Source organism: Tamandua tetradactyla, chromosome 4 (assembly GCF_023851605.1).
Source record: "Tamandua tetradactyla isolate mTamTet1 chromosome 4, mTamTet1.pri, whole genome shotgun sequence".
In the NCBI taxonomy this organism is placed as follows: Eukaryota; Metazoa; Chordata; class Mammalia; order Pilosa; family Myrmecophagidae; genus Tamandua; species Tamandua tetradactyla.
The window spans coordinates 191,311,895-191,333,232 of NC_135330.1; the positions used below are offsets into that span (position 1 = coordinate 191,311,895).

Genomic DNA, 21,338 nt, shown 5'->3' on the forward strand with positions numbered 1-21,338 from the left:
TGCCCTGTTTTACTGTCTCCTCAACACTTACAATCTGGAAATATCTTACTCATTGAATTGTCTGTTGGTCTCCTGTCTGTCTTCTCCCTGCTAGAATGTAAGCACCATGAGAGCTGGGAATTTGCCCCTTGAGTCCTCTGCTATTTCCCCGAATCTAGAGCACTGGGAGCAAGAGGAAAGGAGGCAGGAGAAGGGCTAGAGGCTCAGGCAGGAGGGAATTTTTGCAATAACTTTTGGAGGCTTGATGTTAAGTGCGATGGGAAACAACTGAAGCCCTCCAAGCAGAAAGGCAGCACGATCCAATTTAAGTTTTTTAAAGATCACTTTGGTAAAGCAAAAATTAAAGCAGGAAGACTAGCCAGGAGACCATTGGTCTTTAGGACGAAGTAGAGGAAATAAGAGAAAAGTAGACAGATCTGAGGTTTGCTGGTGTGGAAGTCAGCAGGGAGGACAGCAGCATTTAACAGATCCTACCAGTACTTGCGAGTCATTCATGCAAACCAATTGATAAAGACTCAGGGCATGAAGCGTGTACATGTAAACTATGCATCAGTAATAGTTTCTTATTTAATTTTTCTTTCTAAAAGCCAAAGTTCACCAAAGGGCTAATATTTTACACAATCTACATAGTACCATCCTCCCATCTCATTGCCTCTCTGAGTCCATTCCCCTTTCACTTACTCTGTAAAAAGCCATGCTGAATTCTTTCCTGTCCCTCAAGCATTACAGGCATGCTTCTGCCACTGGGCCTTTGCACATACTGCTCCTCTGCACTTACTTGGCTCTCCTCCCAGATCTCCAGATGGCTCACACCATTATTTACTTGAGGTCTTTCCTTAAACTGCCCTTCTCAGTGTGACTGTCCCTTACCTTATTTTAAACTGCACCACCTCAAATATGTGTATCCCATTTTCCTACTTTGTTTTTCTCCATTGCACCATCATTTGACCTATTACAATAAATTGCGCAAAACAACAGGCAGAAACAGCTGCAGCAATGAACTGTGATTGTTTTGTTTAATCACTGCTTGGTATCTGGATGTTAGCATCTGTTTGCCAAATGAAACTGTATGTACTTTGTTAAATGAGCTTTAACGTGCCCTTTACTGACTTGGGTCAGAAACACGGCCCTGCTCTAAGCCCTTAGTGGAGAGAGAGAAGTCAGAGCCTCAGCTGAATCAAAGATGATGTGAGCCCAACAGACCAGCTCTGCTGTCACCAGAATTGTGGAAACACCCTGCCTTACCGATCACCACACACAGGCATCATTTGGATCTTGCAATGGATTCTTCCTACCTAATCTGACGAATATAGAGAGCCTATATTAGTTGTTTTATATTTTTGGAAATATTAAGCTATAAAACAGAAAGTTGTGGATAGGATGGGAAGGAAAGAATATCTCTGATATCACAACCGCAACCCAGTGGGCAGCAGTAAACCGGGGTAGGTAGCAGGTTTCTCCTCCTAGGTTTAGGTCCGCATAGTCCAGAGCAAGGGACTTCTGTCTTCAACAGTCATGGGGAATGAGTAGGAAAGGGAAGGAAAGCAGGGAGGTGTGGTGGCAAGACCTTGGTCTTCTTAGAGGAACATTCTGCTGTGAATCCTTGGGTCATTCTAGTTCATAAGATGACCACACCCAAGCCAAGGTTTGGCCAACAATTCTTGGGGAGCTCTGAGATACCCTTAAATCTCTGAACAAGAACAAAGTAAGGACTTATAAAAGCAACAGCTCCTGGTCCATAAAGATTGGACCACCCTCTACCTCAGCTTCAGAAGCTGCCATATGTGGCAAGGATTCTGCCGACGCTGAGGCCCAGGAGCCCAAGAGGCAGATGTTGACCAGTACCACCATGCCAAGCAAACAGGTATGGTATTGCACAGATTGCTACATATTAAAACATTCTCACAGAATATGTAAATTCACCCAAACTGATAAGCTTGATTCATAATATCAGTGTAAAATCTCTTTCTTACCATATAAATTTCAAGACTCTCTTTCCTGAGGTCCCAATATTATACCTTTTAGGAAGATATAAATATATTTGTTTTGAAGATATAGAGCATTGCCTTGTCAACTTAGAATGAAAATAACAGACTTACATGGCCGTTCTTAAAGTTCTTCAACAATGTTGGGTCATCAAATTCACACTGATCGCATTGATCCATGAAGGAAGGAGATAAATGACTGTGAAGAAGAATTGAGATTATTTTAACCAAAAGTTCCTGAGAGTAACTGTCAATAATCAAAAGGATCTAAAGAAAACACATAGCTCAATCTTCTAGCTGCAGTAAGCGTCCAAAGAAGCCATACAGCCATATTAAATATTGAGTTTTGTCAAATTATATATCATTCCAGGCCTGGAGCTGCAAAATAGCATTAGAAAATACACTTGTATTGAAAAAAATACAATTATAAGACATTGGAGACAGAGTAACTAGAAAAGTAAGAAATCAAAACCTAGATTCTGTGGTTGAATAGCACACAGGGAAAACCTATAGAGGGGAGATTCCTAGGAACTGGAGAAAAGAGACAGGTGTATCACATGTAAGTATTCCAGTACTGATAGAAGTGCATTGTAGGGATGAACAAGGGCAAAGTAGAAAAGGATGTCATCTACTTACCTGATGTTTTCTCTATCAGCATCACTTGCTTCTGAGTAATTACTAAGGAAAAATAGGGAAGAAAATATAATCATTACAAGAAATATGATCAGATGGGTACACTATGCTTATAGGAATCCTATATAATTTATAATGGCTATGCTAGATAATGAATATAAAACCTCCTAGGATTTCTAACTCTACAACAGAACAGGTATAAATCACATATTCTGTCAACTGAAAGTTGTATTATATATTCAAGTAAGCTCTGGAGTAAATAAAGTTAATTCTGTTAAGAAAATAGATGTGCATTTCCAGGAGAGTATGGCAATAAAAACACTTACCCATAAATTATTCCTGCAATGGTACACTTCTTAAATGTCATAACATTGCAAGTGAGGGTTCCAGTTTTATCAGAAAATAAGTATCTTACCTAACAAAGAAAAAGTAGATAGGATAAACTGCATACATTTAAAATGTAGTTACAGGGCAAAGATACAAAGATGAAGTTCTCTCTTTAAAAACTCAAAATAGGCAAATATTCTTAAAATAGGAATCTGTCTTCAATATTTAGATTTCTTTCCAAAGTATTACTCTTCCCTTTGTTTTACACTGGAGGTGAAGTTATTTGTTAATCCATGTTTAAGTTTAAACCATTATACCTAAGAAAATCAAAGTCCAAGTTCATTTTCCTGTAACAAGAAATCTCATCAAAAGTAATTTACACTGGCCATGGTGGCTTAGCAGGTAGAGTACTCACCTGCCATGCCGGAGACCTGGGTTCAATTCCAGGTTGCTGCCCACAAGCAAACGAAAAAAAGTAATTCACACTGGCATAACCCTCAAAACTTCTTAAGAATTGTCCCATAATTACACAAAAAAATAATATTTAGAAATCATTAAGAATATTAATATATATATTAATCAGATGAGAAGGAAACCAACCTCAAAATATACAAAGAAACAAGGATGTGTGGTCCATTTACAGGAAAAAAAAGAAAATTGACCAAAACTGTTCCTGAGGATCCCAGGTTGTCTACCAGACTTAGTAGAGAAATTGACTCTCTTAAATATGGTAAATGAGCTGAGGGAAATCATAGACAAAGAACTAAAACTAGAAGAAAATGTATGAACAAATAGGGACTATCAATAAAGAGATAGTAATTATAAAAGGAACTAAATAGAAATTCTGGTGCTGATAACTACAATACCTGAAATCAAAAAAACTCACTAGATGGCTTCAACAGCAAATTTGATCAGGCAGAAGAAAGAATAAGTGAACTTGAAGATAGGACAATTGAAGAAATGCAGTGAGAGGAATATAAAGACAAAAATGGAAAAAAAATGAACAGAAGCTAAAGGACACCATCAAGAATACCAATATATACATTATGGGAGTCCTAGAAGAAGGAGAAAGAGGAAGAATATTTGAATAATTAATGGATGAAATTATTCCATATGTAAGGAAAGGCATGAACCTACATATCTAAGAATTTCAACAACTCCAAGAAGGATAAATTCAAAGAATCCACATTAAGATATATTATAATCACACTCTCAAAAGCCAAAGTAAAAGAGAGAACCTTGAAAAGAATAAGGGAGAAGCAACTCATTACATAAAAGGAATCCACAATAAAAGGCAATTTCTCATCAGAAATCATGGAAGTAATGAGACAGTGGGATGACATATTTAAAGTCCTGAAAGAATAAAACTGTCAAAAAGGAATTCTATGTATAAAACTGTTTTTCAAACATATATGTCACCCCATGGTGCCATCCCCCCACAAAATCTTTGAACAACTAGGAAAAACTGGCAAAGCCACCTGCCTTAAAATTATGCAAAACAGCTAAAAGATTTCAGTAACTTGGAAAGTACTAAATAAGAAAACACAGCTTTAAAAATAGTAGGAGAAGCTTGTGGGATCCTTGCTGGACCCTTTCCTCTCCCCTTCCCCCCTGCATAGTGTGAAGGCATCCTGTGCTCCCATTATGAGTCCCTGGACCTATTCCAGAGAAAGCAGAGTAACCCCTATGTGCAAACTGTGAAGCTTATATATAGCCACCCAATGATTGGGTGGAAGTCTGAAATTCTGACCTGGACACTTCTCTCTGGCTCATTCTCCCAGAATTTGCCCTGCAGGCTGAAGCAGCATGCAGACAACTAAAGCAGTGTGAGAAACAATAAGTCAAAGCAGCCTGGGGAAAAGGATTGCCAGCTTTAAGAAATATAATAGAGCACCCAGAGGGGGAAAACTCATTTCATAGGGAATAGAGGTATTTCTGTAAATGGTAATACCCAGGACAAAATACAGGTTCAGAAAGGACATTGAACAGCACTTCTCTTTCACCTCGGGTTCCTCTTCTTAATAGAAGGGCTAAATTCTGAAGGAGAACAACAGCAACACAAAGCTAATTTTCAAAGGCTGTAAAAGGTGGTCTGCGGTTTTTTGGTTTTTTTTCTCTTTTTTTGCATTTGTTTCTTTGTTTTTGCTAGTCCCTATCACTCAAGGAAATCTCAGGCATATTACTAGCTGTATTCAAACTTAAGGAACAGATAGCTCAGGGACTAAATCCTATAGTCAATACATTAAAAAAAATAAAATTTACAATGTGCAACAAAAGATTAGAAGACAAACAAAGAAACAAGAGATGGTGGTACATCCAAAGGAACAAGATAAAAATTCAGAGACCGTCAATGAAGAAGATCAAACTTTAGACATACTAGAAAAATACTAAAAAATAAAGTCCTCAGTATAGCTTAAGGAGATAAACTAAAGGATAACAGGAAAACAATGAAGGAGCAGTAAGAGAATATCAATGAAATGATAAAAATTTTTAAAAGGAACCAAGCAAATACTAGAGTAGAACACCACAAATGCTGAAATAAAAAATTCCCTCAAAAATTTCATTTGGGACAGCAGAAAAAATAATCAGTGAACTGGAAGACAAGACAACTGAAATGATTCAGACTGAGGGGCAGAAAGAAAAAGAGCGGAAAATAAGTGAACAGAGAGTACGAGAACTGTGTGTCCCCATCAAGCACACCAATACATGCATTATGGGAGCCCCAGAGGGAGAAGAGAAATGGGCAAGAGAAAGGAGCAGAAGAATAGTCAAGGAAATAATGGCATGACTTCCCAAATTTAATGAAAGACATGAATATGCACATTCAAGAAGCTGAGCAAAGCTCAAACAGGATAAACTCAAAAAGAACCATACCAGATATATAGTAATCAAACTGTCAAATGCCAAGGACAAGGAGAGAATTCTTAAAACTGCAAGAGAAAAGCAGTATTTTATCTACAAAGAAGTCTAATAAGATTAAGTTCTGACCCTTGAGATAAAAAGGCAGTAGGATGAAATATTTAAAGTGCTGAAAGAAAACAACTACCAACCATGAATTTTATATCCGCTGAGAATGTCTTTCAAAATAAGGGAGAGATAAGGCATTCCCATATAAACTAAAGATGAAGGACTCCATCACCAATGGATTTTCCCTACAAGTAGTACTAAATGGAGTTCCTCAGATTTAGGAGAAAGGATACTGGACAGCAAAATCAGAAAAACATAAAGAAATAAAGATCTCTGGTAAAGGTAAGGGTAATTATAAATACCAGTACTATTGTACTGTATTTTTTGATAGCTAACTCCAATTTGTACTTTTTACAGATTCTAAAATGCAAATGCATAAAAAGTAGTGATAAATCTGTAGTCTGGGTTATTCAATATATAAAGACATCATTTGTAACAAATATGAAAAACAGGTAGGGGGACAGAGAAATATAGGAACAGTGCATGTGTATGCTATTGAAATTAGGTTCGTATCAAATCAAATGTGATTGTTATAGATTTAGGACATTACATTTAAGCACCATGGTAACTAATAAGAAAATAGATGGAAAAATAAATACATAAAGAAGTAAGAAGGGACTCAAATGGTACACTGCAAAAAATATATATAAATAAGTATGAAAACAGGCATTAATAGAAGGATTGAGTAATAAATGAGTCATAAGACATAGAAAGAAAGTAGCAAAATGGCAGATGAAAATCCTGAATTAATAGTAATTACTTTAAATGTAAATGGATTAAGCTCTCCAGTCCAAAGATAGAGATTGGCAAATCGATTTGATTAAAAAACATACGATCCAACTACATGTTGTCTACAAGAGTCTCTGCTAATACCCAAAGACAGAAATAGGTTGAAAGTAGAAGCATAGAAGTATATATTCCACGAAAATAGTAATTTAAAGACAGCTTGGATAGTTATACCTATTCGACAAATAGATTTAAGAAAAAATTGTTATAAGAGATAAAGAATACATTATATATTGATAAAAAGATTAATTCATCAAGATATAGCAATTATAAACATATATACATTTAACAGAGCCAAAAAATATGTGAAACAAATATTGAACAGAACTGAAGGGAGAAACAGACAGTTCTACAATGGTGGTAGTTAGAGATTTCAATACTCCACTTTCAATAATGAATAGAACATATAAAGATCTATGAGGAAACAGAGGACTTCAGTAACAGCATAATACAACTAGAGAATATTCCACCAAAGAGAATAGACTACCCATTCTTCTCATGTGCACCTGGTAAATTCTCCAGGATAAGACACATGTTAGGTCAATCAAGTGTCAATAAATTTTAAAAGAATGAAAATTTCAAAGCTGCAAGAGAACTCATACAAACTATCTTCTCTGACCAGGATGGAATGAAACAGCAGAAGAAAAACTGGAAAATTCACAAATATATGGAAAATAAACAACACATTCTTAAAGAATGACATGTTAGGTCAATCAAGTGTCAATAAATTTTAAAAGAATGAAAATTTCAAAGCTGCAAGAGAACTCATACAAACTATCTTCTCTGACCAGGATGGAATGAAACAGCAGAAGAAAAACTGGAAAATTCACAAATATATGGAAAATAAACAACACATTCTTAAAGAAACAATGAGAGGGATAGGAGAAAAATTATGGAACTATTAACATTAACACCAGGGAAACCCCAGATACTGTGCCCGACATTAGGGATACCCAAATCAATAGGCCAAGCCCTTGATCTTGAGGCTTGCTCTTGTAAAGCTTATGTATGTAGTGGAGAAGCTTAGCTTACTTATAGGTATGCCTAAGAGTCACCGCCAGAGGACCACTTTTGTTGCATAGACATGGCCTTTCTCTCTCTAAGCCCAAATCTGCAAGTGAAATCACTGCCATCCCCCTACATGGGGCATGACATCCAGGGATGAAAGTCTCCCTTTGTGGCATGGGAGATGACTCCCAGGGATGAGCCTAGCCCTGGCACCGTGGGATCAACAATGCCATTCTGACCAAAAGGACAAAAAGAAGTGCAACAAATAAGGTATCAGTGGTTGAGAGAGTTCAAATGGAGTTGAGAGTCTACTCTGGAGGTCACTCTTATACAGGCTTCAGTTAGACATTGCTACCTATCATGACTTGCCAAACCCCAACCAAAACCATTCCTGCCAATCCTAAAGAATACCTAGTAAATTATACAAGATTCTACAAAGGTTCCATGCACTAGGGAAACTTTCCAATACCTACAACCTCCAAATGGTTTCCTTGACCAGAAAAGTCCTGAAATGTAGAAGGACCAGCCCTTCCAGAACATCAACTAGTTCCATCCCCCATCTCATATTATCGACAGCCCCTTCCAATATGAAAAAGTTAGAATGGGTATAGCCAAAATACCCCTAAAGAGTGGGAGAAAGATCGAAGATGATGGTGGAGTTATACAGAGAAGGTCAGGTTTAGCAAATGCCTATGAGTGCTGAATCATTATACTGATATTTCTTTTATCCTCCAGTATCGTAGAACAGCTAGAAACAAAAACCTAATTTGTGGAATTATAACCCATACCAAATCTAAAATCTGTTCCACAACTAATTGTTGCAATGTACTTCGAAATTTATTGCTTTTATGTATGTATTATTTGAAGAGAAGGAGGAGTATAACAAGAAAGAAAGGATTTAATAAATGAGTATGACTGCTGAATCATTATATTGATATTTTTGTTGGTCTCCAGTGTCTTGGAGCAGCTAGAAGAAAAAAAATGAAAAATTGTGGAACTGTAACTCATACCAAATTTTAAAATCTGCTCTATAACTACTTGTTAAAATGTACTTGGAAATTTATCACTTTTCTGTATATATATATATGTTATATTTCACAATTATAAAATGTTAAGAAAATAAATGAGTCAAAAATCACAAGTGTAATTATAAACACTTTAATATAAGTAAAAAGGAAAACATAACAATCCAAACCTATAGAATACAGTGAAAAACAGATCAGAGAGAAGGTAATAGCTTTAAATGCTGATGATAACAAAAAAAGAAAGATGTGAAATTAATAATTTACCTCTACAGCTTCAGGAACTAGAAAATGAAGCGCAAACTAAGCCCAAGAGAAAGACAGTAATAATAAATATTCTAGCAGAGATAAGCAAAAAATAGAGAATAGAAGAACAGTTGAGAAAATCAGTGAAATTTTGGTTCTTTGAAAATATTAACAAATTGGCACACTTTCAGGAAGACTTACTAAAAAAGAGAGAGAAAGAGGAGGCAAATAACTAAAATAAGAATTGAAAATGAGACATTACTACCAACCTACAGAAATAAAAACATCAGAAGAAGATACCATGATATGCTGGCAAATTAGATAACCTAAAGGACATAGACAAATTTCTAGAATGAAACTAATTGCCAAAATCGATTTGAGAAGAAATAGAAACTCTGACCAAACCTATAACAAGTAAACAGATTGAATCAAGAATCAAAAGCCTCCCAGAAAAGAAAACAGGACCAGACGGCTTCACTGTGAATCCTAGCAAATATTTAAAGAAGAATTAACATCAATCCTCTCAAACTTTTCCCAAGAGGTGTATGTGTGTGTATCAATTACTAGTTATAGTGGCTAGTTTATTTAGTCCTGTTCGATACAATAGGCACTTCCTCATTCAATCCTCATATCAACCTTAGATACTATTATCATCTCCATTTTGCAGATGAGGAATCAAGGCTGTGGAAGTTACATAGGATGCTCAAGATCACTTTGCTTGAAACCCATGATGCAGTATTACTCAATACTTTGAACAAGCTATTCTTTCATATCCCCATCTGGCTACACATGTTGATCTAAACTCTACGCTTTTTCTGACTTAGGCACTAGTTTTGCATGAGCTCTCTCTGAGACCCTTCCTGATGTATTGCTTCATTCCAGAAAGTAGTATTCACCTGCCCAAGCTCCTCATTCAGATTTGATGACCTGGCCATTGCAGAGGTATTATTTCCTTCATAATGCATATCTTCATCCTACAAGAAACAAAAAATATCACCCAAGCCATGGAGGAATCAGAACTAAAGCTCAAGTTTCTTTAGGAAATCTACCTTGCCACTGATCTTTCAATTGTTATGGTCATTTAGAAAAAAATTTTGAATGGAAGATTTAGAATATTTGGATTTAAACTGATCTAGGCTACTATCTCAGACACGTTGAGAGGATCAATTCAGGACAGCATGCCATAAACAAATTTGATGTGGTTGATGATTTGGAACTGGAAGATTTGGCTTTCAAATCCTGGATTAGCCACAGACAAGCTGTGGGAACTTGAGTAAGTTAATTAACATCTCTGTGCTTTAGCTACTGTATCTATAAAATAGGAGTAACAGCACAGTTCTCACAGCACTCTTGTGAAAATTAAATGAGACTATATTTGAAAGCATTATCTCACCATGCAGTTGTTAATATTCACCTTCAAATGATGGTGATTCAATGATATATTGAAAGGGTATTTTTAATATATGATATTTAGCAATGATTTTAGTTCAAAGATATATAGTTCTAAAATAGCTAAAAATTGTAAACCCAGTTTTTCCACAACGGGTTTGCCACCAGAACACGGGTGTCATGAAAACCATCACTATATCTTAAGCCAAAATGGGAAAGGAAAATGCTCATATCAATATTGTTGGTATTGGACATTGTAGATTCAGGCAAGTCCACCACAACTGGCCATCTAATCTACAGATGTGGTGGAATCAACAAAAGAACCACTGAAAAATTTGAGAAGGAGGCTGCTGAGATGGGAAAGGGGCCCTTCAAGTATGCCTGGGTCTTGGATAAACTAAAAGCTGAACGTGAGCGTGGTATCACCATTGATATCTCCCTGTGGAAATTTGAGACCAACGAGTATTATGTGACCATCACTGATGCCCCAGGACACAGAGGCTTTATTAAAAACGTGATTACAGGCGTATCTCAGGCTGCTTGTGCTGTTCTGGTTGTTGCTGCTGGTGTTGGTAAATCTGAAGCTGGTATATCCAAGAATGGGCAGACCCGAGACTTGCCCTTCTGGCTTACACACTGGGTGTGAAACAACTAATAGTTGGTGTTAACGAAATGGATTCCACCAAACCACCTTCAAGTCGGAAGAGATATGAGGAAATTGTTAAGGAAGTCAGCACCTACATTAAGAAAATTGGCTACAACCCTAACACAGCAAGCATTTGTGCCAATTTCTGGTTGGAATGGTGACAACATTCTGGAACCAAGTGCTAATATGCCTTGGTTCAAGGAATGGAAAGCCACTTGTAAGAATGGCAATGCCAGTGGAACCGTGCTGCTTGAAGCTCTGGATTGCATCCTGCCACCTACTCGTCCAGTGACAAGCCCTTGCGCTCTGCCTCTCCAAGATGTCTGTAAAATTGTTAGTATGGGTACTGTGCCTGTGGGCCAACTGGAGACTGGTGTCCTCAAACCGGTCGTGGTGGTCACCTGTGCTCCAGTAAACGTTGCAACTGAAGTCAAGTCTGTTGAACTGCACCACGAAGCTTTCAGTGAAGCTCTTCCTGAGGACAATGTGGGCTTCAATGTCAAGAATGTTTCTGTAAAATATGTTCATTGTGGCAATGTGGCTGGTGACAGCAAAAATGACCCACCAATGGAAGCAGCTGTCTTCACCGCTCAGGTGATTATCCTGAACCATCCAGGTCAAATCAGTGCTGGCTCTGCACCTGTGCTGGATTGTCACACAGCTCACATTGCTCGCAAGTTTGCCGAGCTGAAGGAGAAGAGTGATCGCTGTTCTGGCTAGTAGTTGGAAGATGGCCCTAAATTCCCGAAATCTGGTGATGCTGCCATCGATATGGTTCCTGGCAAGCCCATGTGTGTTGAGAGTTTCTGTGACTATGCTCCTCTGGGTCATTTTGTTGTTCATGATACGAGATAGACAGTTGCTGTAGGTGTCATCAAGGCCGTGGGCAAGAACACTGCTGGAGCTGGCAAGGTCGTCAAGTCTGCCCAGAAAGCTCAGAAAGCTAAATGAAAGTTACCCATAACACCTGCCACCCCAGTGTTAATCAGTCGTGGAAGAACAGTCTCAGAACTGCTTGTCTCAATTGGCCATTTAAGTTTAATAGTAAAAGACTGGTTAATGGTAACAATACATCATAAAACCTTCAGAAGGAAAGGAATGTTTTGAGGACCATTTGTTTTCGTGTGGCAGTTTTAAGTTATTGGTTTTTAAAATCAGTACTTTTAAAATGCAAACAATGATCAAAAATCTGTCACAGAATTTTGAGACCCATTAAAACAAAGTTTAATGAGAAACCTGTGTCTTCTTTTGAAAGGTTAGTCTTGAATTGCTCAGGAAAAAGATTCTTAACGTATTTCTGGTGTTCTACCTGCTGAAATTTGATAGTTCAAGGTTAAGTTTTGTTAGGACAAAAATTAGGGTTTCGTTTTTGTTTTTGTTTTTTTACCTGCAAGGAGGAGGGATCATGACATGACTTAAGGTGTCTAAAGTATTTACTAAAATACAGTGATTTGTTGGTTGCAACTTTGGTTAGTATGGAAAAGCGGAGGGTAATGTGTAATGTTTATAAGCTTTCTTAGGTCAACTTCTGTAATAAAGGCCATGTGTTGCATATAGAATACTTGTGTAGTTATGTGTATATCAATAATCAAGTAAATGAGTATATATCTAGATTCTAGGAAAAATAAAAAGGTGCTGGAAGTTGAAAAAAAATTGCAAACCCATTTTCTGATTGGAAAATTCATTCAATCCTAACCTACTAATTATGAACTACAATCCACACGTGGCTGTCATCTAAAAAACTTTTCTTTCATTTGAAGTGATTCCTCGATGGTATGGTTCCATCATTCTTGCCAAGGCTGTCATTTCAAGATTCAGAATCCATCTGTAGGTCTAGGGGACCCTGCTCCTCATTGAGCATTTTGAACTTTAATGGATTAACTTTCTCTCTATTACTTTCTACTCAGCCACTATCTCTTCAATCTGTCTTATCAGCTAGAAAAATATTTGGGAAATGTTGTCCTCAAGGGTGAGCTGGGGAGGCCCAGGGCATCGCTGAGCCAGGTGAAAACCAATTTGTGGGGTAGCCACAGTGGCTCAGTGGCAGAGTTCTCAACTGCCATGCCGGAGACCCGGGTTCATTTCCCGGTGCCTGCCCATGCAAAAACAAACAAACAAACAAACACCAATTTGTGATTTTACTGTGCAAACCATTTCTGGCCCATCACCAGCACTAGCCTTGTTATAAGGACTCGAATGGTAGCCATTATTCCTAAAAAGGAAACAAAGGCATAGCTCACGAGAGAATTATTTTAAGCACTTTGATTTTAATACTTACCCAGTTTATAAACAGGGCCTGAATATATTTCACAATTTCAAGAGTCACCAGCAGACTGATGGGAATGAGATTATGGTACAAGATGATGAACACCAGTAGCTCAAACCCAAAGTTGTGGGGGCTGACATCTGTGGGTGATATCAGAGGAGTCACGTCACAACTTCAGTAGCATCTTAGTTTAGTCCCTCTCTCTCTCTCTCTCTCTCTTTCTGAACCTCTCACTCTCACATTAACTCATTTTTAAATTTCAGAATTTTCTCCTTGGAAACTGTTACTAAAAGTAAATGGCCACAAGCATAAATAGTTTTTTTTTAAAAATGTTTAAAGGCATTACTATAATATATAGGTAATTTGGTAAGCACTAGAGACAACAGATCTGATGAGACATGGACCCTGAGCTCAGGGGCTTAGAAGAATATATAAAGAATGAATTTGAAAGGAACTTGACTAAGGGCTGGGCAACCAGTTAGAAAACTGTGGCAATAGTCCAGGAATGAAGAGGAGTGAGTACACAGGGGAAGTATTTTAAAAGTGGGTTCAGCAAGACTTCATAACGGATTAGTTGATGAAGGCAGTGGGGGAAGAAAGGAGAAAGCTAAGAAGGAGGGGTAAAGGTGACTTTTAAGTTTCTAGTGTGGATGATTGTACCTAAAATTTACATGGAGGATATTGAAAAAGAAGCTACTTTGAGGAAAGAAAATGTATTTAGGTTTTTACATGCTGAGCTGAGAGGCCTTATGACATCTGGGAAGCCATGTCCAGGTAATAATGCACTAGTACTCATAGAGAAACCTGAGCTGGAGGCAGACAGAAGACATCAAGAAATGGATGATGGTTTAAATTATTAGAGTAGATGAGTGCTGTCAGGAGGATTATCTGGGGTAGGAAATATTAACTCCTAATAAGCTAATACAGACTCTTTCAGAAAATAAATGCACATATACATATATACATAACATTTTTCACAAAATTTTGGGATTCATGAACCGAAGATGAAGAATTCCTGGTGAAAACATCAGCATTCAAAGGTTGGATCAAGATCTCCATGACTCAAATGGAGAAAAAAGAGTGAAAAAACAATTAGATAAAGGTGCCAGGGAGACCCAGTAAGATGATAAATAAAACAATGACCACTGTGTTTGACAATTAAGATTATTCATTTGCTTGAGAAACAGTTTCAGCAAACTGGCTGAAGTGGAGATTAAAAAGATTAAAATGGGTCCAAGACTGACCAGAAAGTCAGGAGAAGGAAACAGTATGGGTAGCCTCCACTTTTAAGAAGTCTGATTAAGAAGGGAAGAAGAGAGACTTAGGGCATCTGAAAGGGACTGTGGAATACAGGCTTTCATAGGGATGGACTCAGCTTGTGGATACTTCTCTGTTGGGTGAAAGCCAATGAAAGGAGAAGTTAAGGTTCCAGAATCAATGTTGATGAATATTAGCACAAGATTCCAGAGGATGCACTGGCTAAAGAATAAGCTTTAAACAGTCAAACTTGAGTAAAGGAAAAATGAAATATGGAGCTTAACATTCTTCTATTAGATTTGTTTTAGTATTCACCCCAAAAGTAATCTCTCTACAGTTAAGGTAAAATGCATTATAAATGACCAACAGTAAAACGTATCCACAGTAAATCATGTAGTTACCATTAACAGAGATTATCCCAGCAATTTTAAATGTTATTCATGCATTTTCCCCAAAGTTTAAAATCCAACATAATGTCAATATTGTACAATATACAGAACTTGACACATTTTATGGACAATTTATGCATCTGTATCAAAATATCAGTGACTTTTGTAAGCCTTTATGTTTGTTTCAAAATAAGACAATAATCATACTCTTGGGTTAAAGCAAATTGAACAAGCAAATTAAAACCCAAGAAACATTTTTTAAAAACCCAAAAACCTAAGGTCTAGAAGCTTGAAATCAAAGCCGGAAAGGCAACATCTAGAAGCCTATCTTTAAGAATGAACTATGGATTTTTAATTTGGTTTACACAGTCTGTCTTTGTTTCTTTATTCCTAAAATGTTCCCAAATGGGTTCTTAAATGGGAAGAGAGAGCAATTTAAAATCCTCCTGTGACAGATTAGAAAAGGCAGAAAGATGCATAATGGTTTACTCTGAAAACACAGAGAGACGTGAACAAAAAAGTGCTTAATTTTTAATACCAAATCCCAGTTTAGCTTTAAGCCTTTTATTGACAGAAGGGCAATTTAGCCATTGAATCCTCATCTGTCACGACTGTCATTTTTTGGTACCGCCCTAAACACTGTACTAAACCACCCCAATAAATCAATGAGAAAGGTATCATCTCTAGTTTCTAAAGAGAGAAGTAAAGGTTCAGATCAGCAAAAACAGCTTTCCTGGGTTCTCGTGGTTATTAAAGAATAGAGCCAAAATTTCAGACCTTGTGCAGCTGACTCATGACCTCATGCTTCTGCCCTGACTACTCTCTTTCTTCTGGAGTGCCTGGATTATGTGTAATTGTTAAAACAATCTTTTCAAAATCTTCCTAAAAAGGGAACATTCTGTTTCTAGAACTCTTTAATGCTCAGTTGAGGGAGAGAAAAGACAGCGGGAAGGAGACCACCAATTAGTCCAGTGTCTTCCTTTTTAAATGAGAAAGGAAACAACTCTTTAAAGGTACTTTTAGAAGCATTACAGTTTCCAAACATGGCAGCTCCTCACCTTCTCTGATACGTACCCTTATTCCCGAGGTACCAGATGTCTGCCCTGTTTCTTTGGTTCCAGAAGAGGGCACCCACACAGCTCAGGAAGGACATCACCAGAAGCAGGATAAACAAAGCAAAAATCTGCATGTTGGTCACTTTCTCAACACTTGATCTCTTGAGAGGCGATTTGACTAAATTCTGCACAATAGCACACACAGAGAGAGAGAGAGAGAGAAATACATATCCTAAGGAATTATAATGCACAAACATAATGGTGGAGAGAAGAGATCAAAATTCCCACAGTTAAAAAGTGGAAAGCACTTTTGCCAAAAAACGAATTAAACAAAAGCACGCCACATTGTTGAATGCATCTCTTTTCTCCTTACTTGATCCTAAATAGCCTCATACTTACATGATTCCATCACAATTGCTGAAGATATATTCTTCAAAGAACACTAGTTATGCTCATTATTCCAACATAACCAAAAGAGAACTTGGGCAAAGTCTAAAGTGGCTGAATAAAAATTGAAGCTAGTGAACTCATTTTACAAGTATTTACTAAGGAGTCACATTGTGGATGCCAGAAACTTAGTTCTTGTTTTGTTTTGTTTTGCTATAAGTTCAAGAACTTTATGTCAGGATCCCAAGAGACTGAAGGACATCTGATAAATCACAAAACTGTTCACACCTTTTTTTTTTTTTTAACATTTAGTACATAGGCATTTTTCTTAGAGAATATGCATTCATTTTCTTAACAAATATCTCCCATATGCCTCCTATCTTCTAGACACTATTCTAGGCTCTAAGGATTCAAAATTGAAAAAGACAGGCATGGTCCACAGCTTTCATTAGATTCCCAAAGGGAATGTGCATTGTCCATTCTGCAATGTTCTTTAGCACTGGTTATTTCAAGCTTGAATTAGCAGTTAAACTCATATGACCAAAAAATGACACACTTGGCATTGGCTTCATCTGGAATGTTATAGAACAGGAATCACAGCATGCCAGGCATGTGTTTGGGGTGTCAGGTGTGTGTTTTAGTGAGCTAGGTCCTCACAACAGTCCGTGTTCTAGTCTTCGGTCCCCCAAGTAATAGTTCAGATGTGAGCAAATGGAGTGACATGGGTTAGTGCAGAAGCCACCCTGGTCTAAAAGCCCCTGTCCATAGAGGAGTGGAGAACTCTTGAAGAAACCCTTGGCCAGGCATCCAGGTCACAGCAATGGAATGCCCAGTTACAAGCTCTCCTGCACTGGGGGAAACCCAGAGCCATGGCTTCCCACCAAGTGTTCATAGTTCACTCACAGGCCTCCTGCTCCAGAGGCAGTTAAACAATTAGGCATCATTTTTATCACAAGCTGTGTTACTGGTAAAATGGCACATATTCCTCTTTCATCAGTTTTCCAGAGGATCTGAGTTGCAAAGTTAACCCAAGATTATCTCCTTCTGAGGAGGGAGAAAGTTTTATTAGCCCTTTGATCATAGTCCCAAATAAAGTTTAAGAACCACTGATTAAGTGGATCAGATGAGTGTATTCACAATTGACAATACAAAATTGTTTTCCGACCCAAAAATACACAAATAGATGCCCAAAACAATTACCATGAAAGAGCTGAGAGCAAAAAAGTCATGCAGGCAGTCAAGGCCAGGAAATTTCCCATAAAAGCTAAGAAATTTGAGCTGAATCTTGGATAATTAAGTATCCAAAGAGGAAATCAGCATGACTAAACTAGAGGGGTCATACTGGGGAGATATGGGAGGTAGATTGGCAAGGAATTCTGAGCACCAGGCTGAGATGGTGAGGAGGTTCTAGGAGCTCATAAAAAGGACGTTTTATGCAGAAATCAGCATTGCTGGAAAATTCATGGAGGGGGAGCAAGCAAAATAGAGTGAGGGAGGAGAATGGAGTGGGGACAGCTAAGAGCTTCCTGACGCTCCAATCAAAAGTCTTCTGTGCTTCTTACTGCATTTGTACCGCTGGAAGAGTTTAGATGTTCATTCTCAATCTATACTTTTTAAGACATCTATATTTCCTCAATCACTGTTCCTCAAAATTTAGATCCATTCTTCAATAATATATTTTCAGCATTGTGTATGTTTGGTACTTTTCCTTTACAACAGAAATCATAAATTCCCCCAGAATAAAAATCCAATTGATATTCAATAGAGATAAGACATTTACCACTTTTAGCATATCTAATGTTCTACTTTTCCTGATTTGCATTTTTTGCTAGTTGTCAACAGTTCCTAGGCCACTCATCTTTATAAAATATTCAAATACTTGCAAACTTTTACCTTCAGAACATGCAACAGCTCAAAATGTTTCTTTACCAGTTTCTTTTGCCAGTCTTCATGAACTTCGGAAAATAAATTAAAGAGTGTCAATTCATGACATAGAAAAGCTGAGAAGGTATGGAAGTCAAGAACCACCTGTTCACAATTCCTTGCATCTCCTTCACGTCCCATATGTAAAAAGTCAACACATTCCATTGGTTCTACCACCGAAATGTCTTCCCAATCCATCCATTTCCTTCCATCTCTGTTTTCCCCCTAGTCCAAACCCATGGCAGCAGATTCCAAATTGCCTTACCTGCCTCATCTTGTTCCCCTTCATTCTATTTTCCACACAATGACCTTTCCTCCCTGAGATTAAAAACCCTTTCAATGGCCCTCCCCTGCACTGAAGGCAAAATTGAGAATCCTTTCAGGTGGTATATAGAGTAGACTAGCTAATATAACAAGACCCCAAAGTATATAATGCCTCACAGACAAGAAAAGCTCATTTCTTGATCACCTAGCAGTCTTGGGATGGCCTTACTCCATGCAGTCATTTGGTAACTTAGGCTGATGGCAGCTCTGCCAACTTCAATACACAGCTTCCAGAAACATGGTGGAGAGCGCTTCCATCATGACAGACTATTCAGAACAGGAGAAGAGCATGCACTCTGTAGCTGATCTGAGAATTTCAATTCCTCGGAATAATAGGCTCTCCTCTCCCACCACACTACCACAGAGCTCTTTTCTCTGTATGGAATAGTGTTTCCTCTCCTGAGACTTTTTGCTAGGCTGACTCTAATGCAGCTTTCAAGTCTCAGCTTGAACATCACTTTCTTGGAGAGGCACACCTGCCTCCTGAGTCAGAATGTCCACCTTGGTATCTGCCCTGCCTTATGGTATTTCCTGTAACTTAGGACACACCATAGTTTATTGGAATTGTGTTTACTGTGTATAGTAAACACAGTATAGTTTCTTCTCCAACTATTATCCCATGAAGGTGAGGACCTAGCAAGGTAACTGGAATTCAATAGATAGGCAATAAATACTTTATTTTATGGCTACATGTATATATGAATGAATGTACTTGGATGACTAAATTCCACAATAACAAGATACGTTCATTTTAATTCTCAGAATTTCATTCTCTCTCAACAACACAAAAGAGTGCTCTAGTGGCAAAGCAGGAATGGATGACTGCTGATTATTCTTTTTTCCCACACTCCTCCTTAATTCCCACACTCTACCACCTGCAATGGGGCTCTGCAAAACCAAATCCAACCTCACAGCAGTCCAGCACCTCAGTGTTGTAGCATTTTTAAAGACCAAGTACGGTAAATCTGACAGCCTACAGGACTGTCTGCATAGGGAAAAAAGGGACACCTTATTAATTGACTTATCTCTGCTAGCTTTTAAATTATTTCCCATTTTAAAACTATGAAAAGATACCTCTCACCAGAGTCTGTTGGAAAAATGTTCCAGGTATTGTTAATACTACAATAATTGGCCTAATGTGCACATTTTAGGAAAACCAAAGCTCTGGGTTATGGTAGGGAAAAATCTTCTATGATACATTGTCTATCTGAAGTGAGAACTTGAAATGGTAAATTTCTGTTAACATTTCTAGTTCTCCTATAAATATCTACATAATAAAACTAACTACATCATCTGTAGAATCTATCAGAACATAGGTAAAAATAATTATCTTTTCAATCACATTTTACCAGATTACATTTACCATTCCATATTTCATTGAAAAGAGAGAACTATAAAATGCTGAAAGTTCATGAAACATCGAAATACATTAATTATGCAAATAACTCAACTTTCCTACAAAGCACAGAAACAGACAAAGTGAAAACATCCTAAGTTTAACTACATTAAGCTTATTACAAGGGAACTTCCTTTTAAATATAAATATTTGTATCCCAAAGTGATCATGTTGTTCTCTCTGTTTGGTTAACTTGTGTAAGTAATAGCTATAAATGCTCTATAATATAGAACCATTTTCAGTTGAGTATGTTACTTTTTACAATCTTTGAGAAAGAAAACATTTATCTTAACTAATTGTTTCTTATCTATAGACAGGAAAACACCTTCTCTGGGATTTTGATTATTCTGTAATGACACAGCCAGTGTGTATAGTAAACCCTATAAGGATTTAGATCCACAAAATGTTGTGATAGAATAGGAAGCCCTTTATCACGTGCTACAGCACAGACCAACCACACTGGGTGGATAATGGGATGTTTGGTTTCATTTTTTAAGTTACAGTAGACATTTAAATCTTAAATGAGAAGCTGTATTCATATACATATATAATTAAGAAATACAGAATTATCCATTGAAGAAAATTGAAGACATAAATGTGTATCTTCAAAAATTGCAAATTTTACCACTGAATCACAAAGTCATTATGATGTGGGTTCCACTACATCATAAGCAACAACCAGATGTTAACCCTGGTCTCCTGCCCAAGGATGAGCTTTTGTTGAAGGTACAACTTGAGTTTATATCACTGTCCTAGCCCAGGTCACTTGGAAAGCAAAGTTCAAGTTAAAATGTACATGCTTATGTTCGTTATTGCAGAGCACAACCCCAGCGCAGCAAGAGAAGGCATAAAAGGACTATGAGACAGAGAAGCAGAAAAGTAAATATAGGATTGCATGCTACTGAGCTGGCCACAGCTTCACAAGAAAATGCAGCCAGTACCTTGGTCATGTGGGCCCCAAACTGCCTCCTACCAGTCTCTCCCGACTCCATCCACCTTTCCCCTGCCAAGTGCATTCCAGCCATCCTGAGCAGCACTCACCAGTATTTCAGGACACGTGCCATATCCTGGGCCTAGAGCTCTCTTGCCAGGCCCCTGTTCTGTGGCCTCCCAGCCCCCTTATATTTCTATACACCCTTCAGATCACAGCTTATTTACGACTTCCCAAAGGCAGACTCAACATTGGGTTGGATGGGGCTTCTCCTTATACATTTGGCTTCCTATATGTACCCTTCCTTATAATATTATAAATGTAGTATTATACCTTGACTGTCTTCCTCCACAGATTACCAGCAACTGGGGGTAGGAAATATCCCTGTTTTTTACTGTAGC

At 37.7% G+C, this 21,338-nt stretch overlaps 1 protein-coding gene across 11 annotated transcripts in view; it reads right to left on the reverse strand.

Annotated features, from left to right (window-relative positions):
* The window catches only part of LOC143681660 (phospholipid-transporting ATPase IB-like), a 232,010-nt gene that overhangs the window by 129,356 nt on the left and 81,316 nt on the right, over positions 1 to 21,338 (reverse strand). For all 11 annotated transcript variants that reach the window (XM_077158874.1, XM_077158873.1, XM_077158882.1 and 8 more), the window contains 6 exons: positions 15,996 to 16,161; positions 13,288 to 13,415; positions 9,871 to 9,948; positions 2,945 to 3,033; positions 2,622 to 2,663; positions 2,100 to 2,184 (listed from right to left, as the gene is read on the reverse strand). In XM_077158874.1, coding sequence (XP_077014989.1) covers positions 2,100 to 2,184; positions 2,622 to 2,663; positions 2,945 to 3,033; positions 9,871 to 9,948; positions 13,288 to 13,415; positions 15,996 to 16,161 — 588 coding nt within the window. The remainder of the gene's footprint in view (positions 1 to 2,099; positions 2,185 to 2,621; positions 2,664 to 2,944; positions 3,034 to 9,870; positions 9,949 to 13,287; positions 13,416 to 15,995; positions 16,162 to 21,338) is intronic.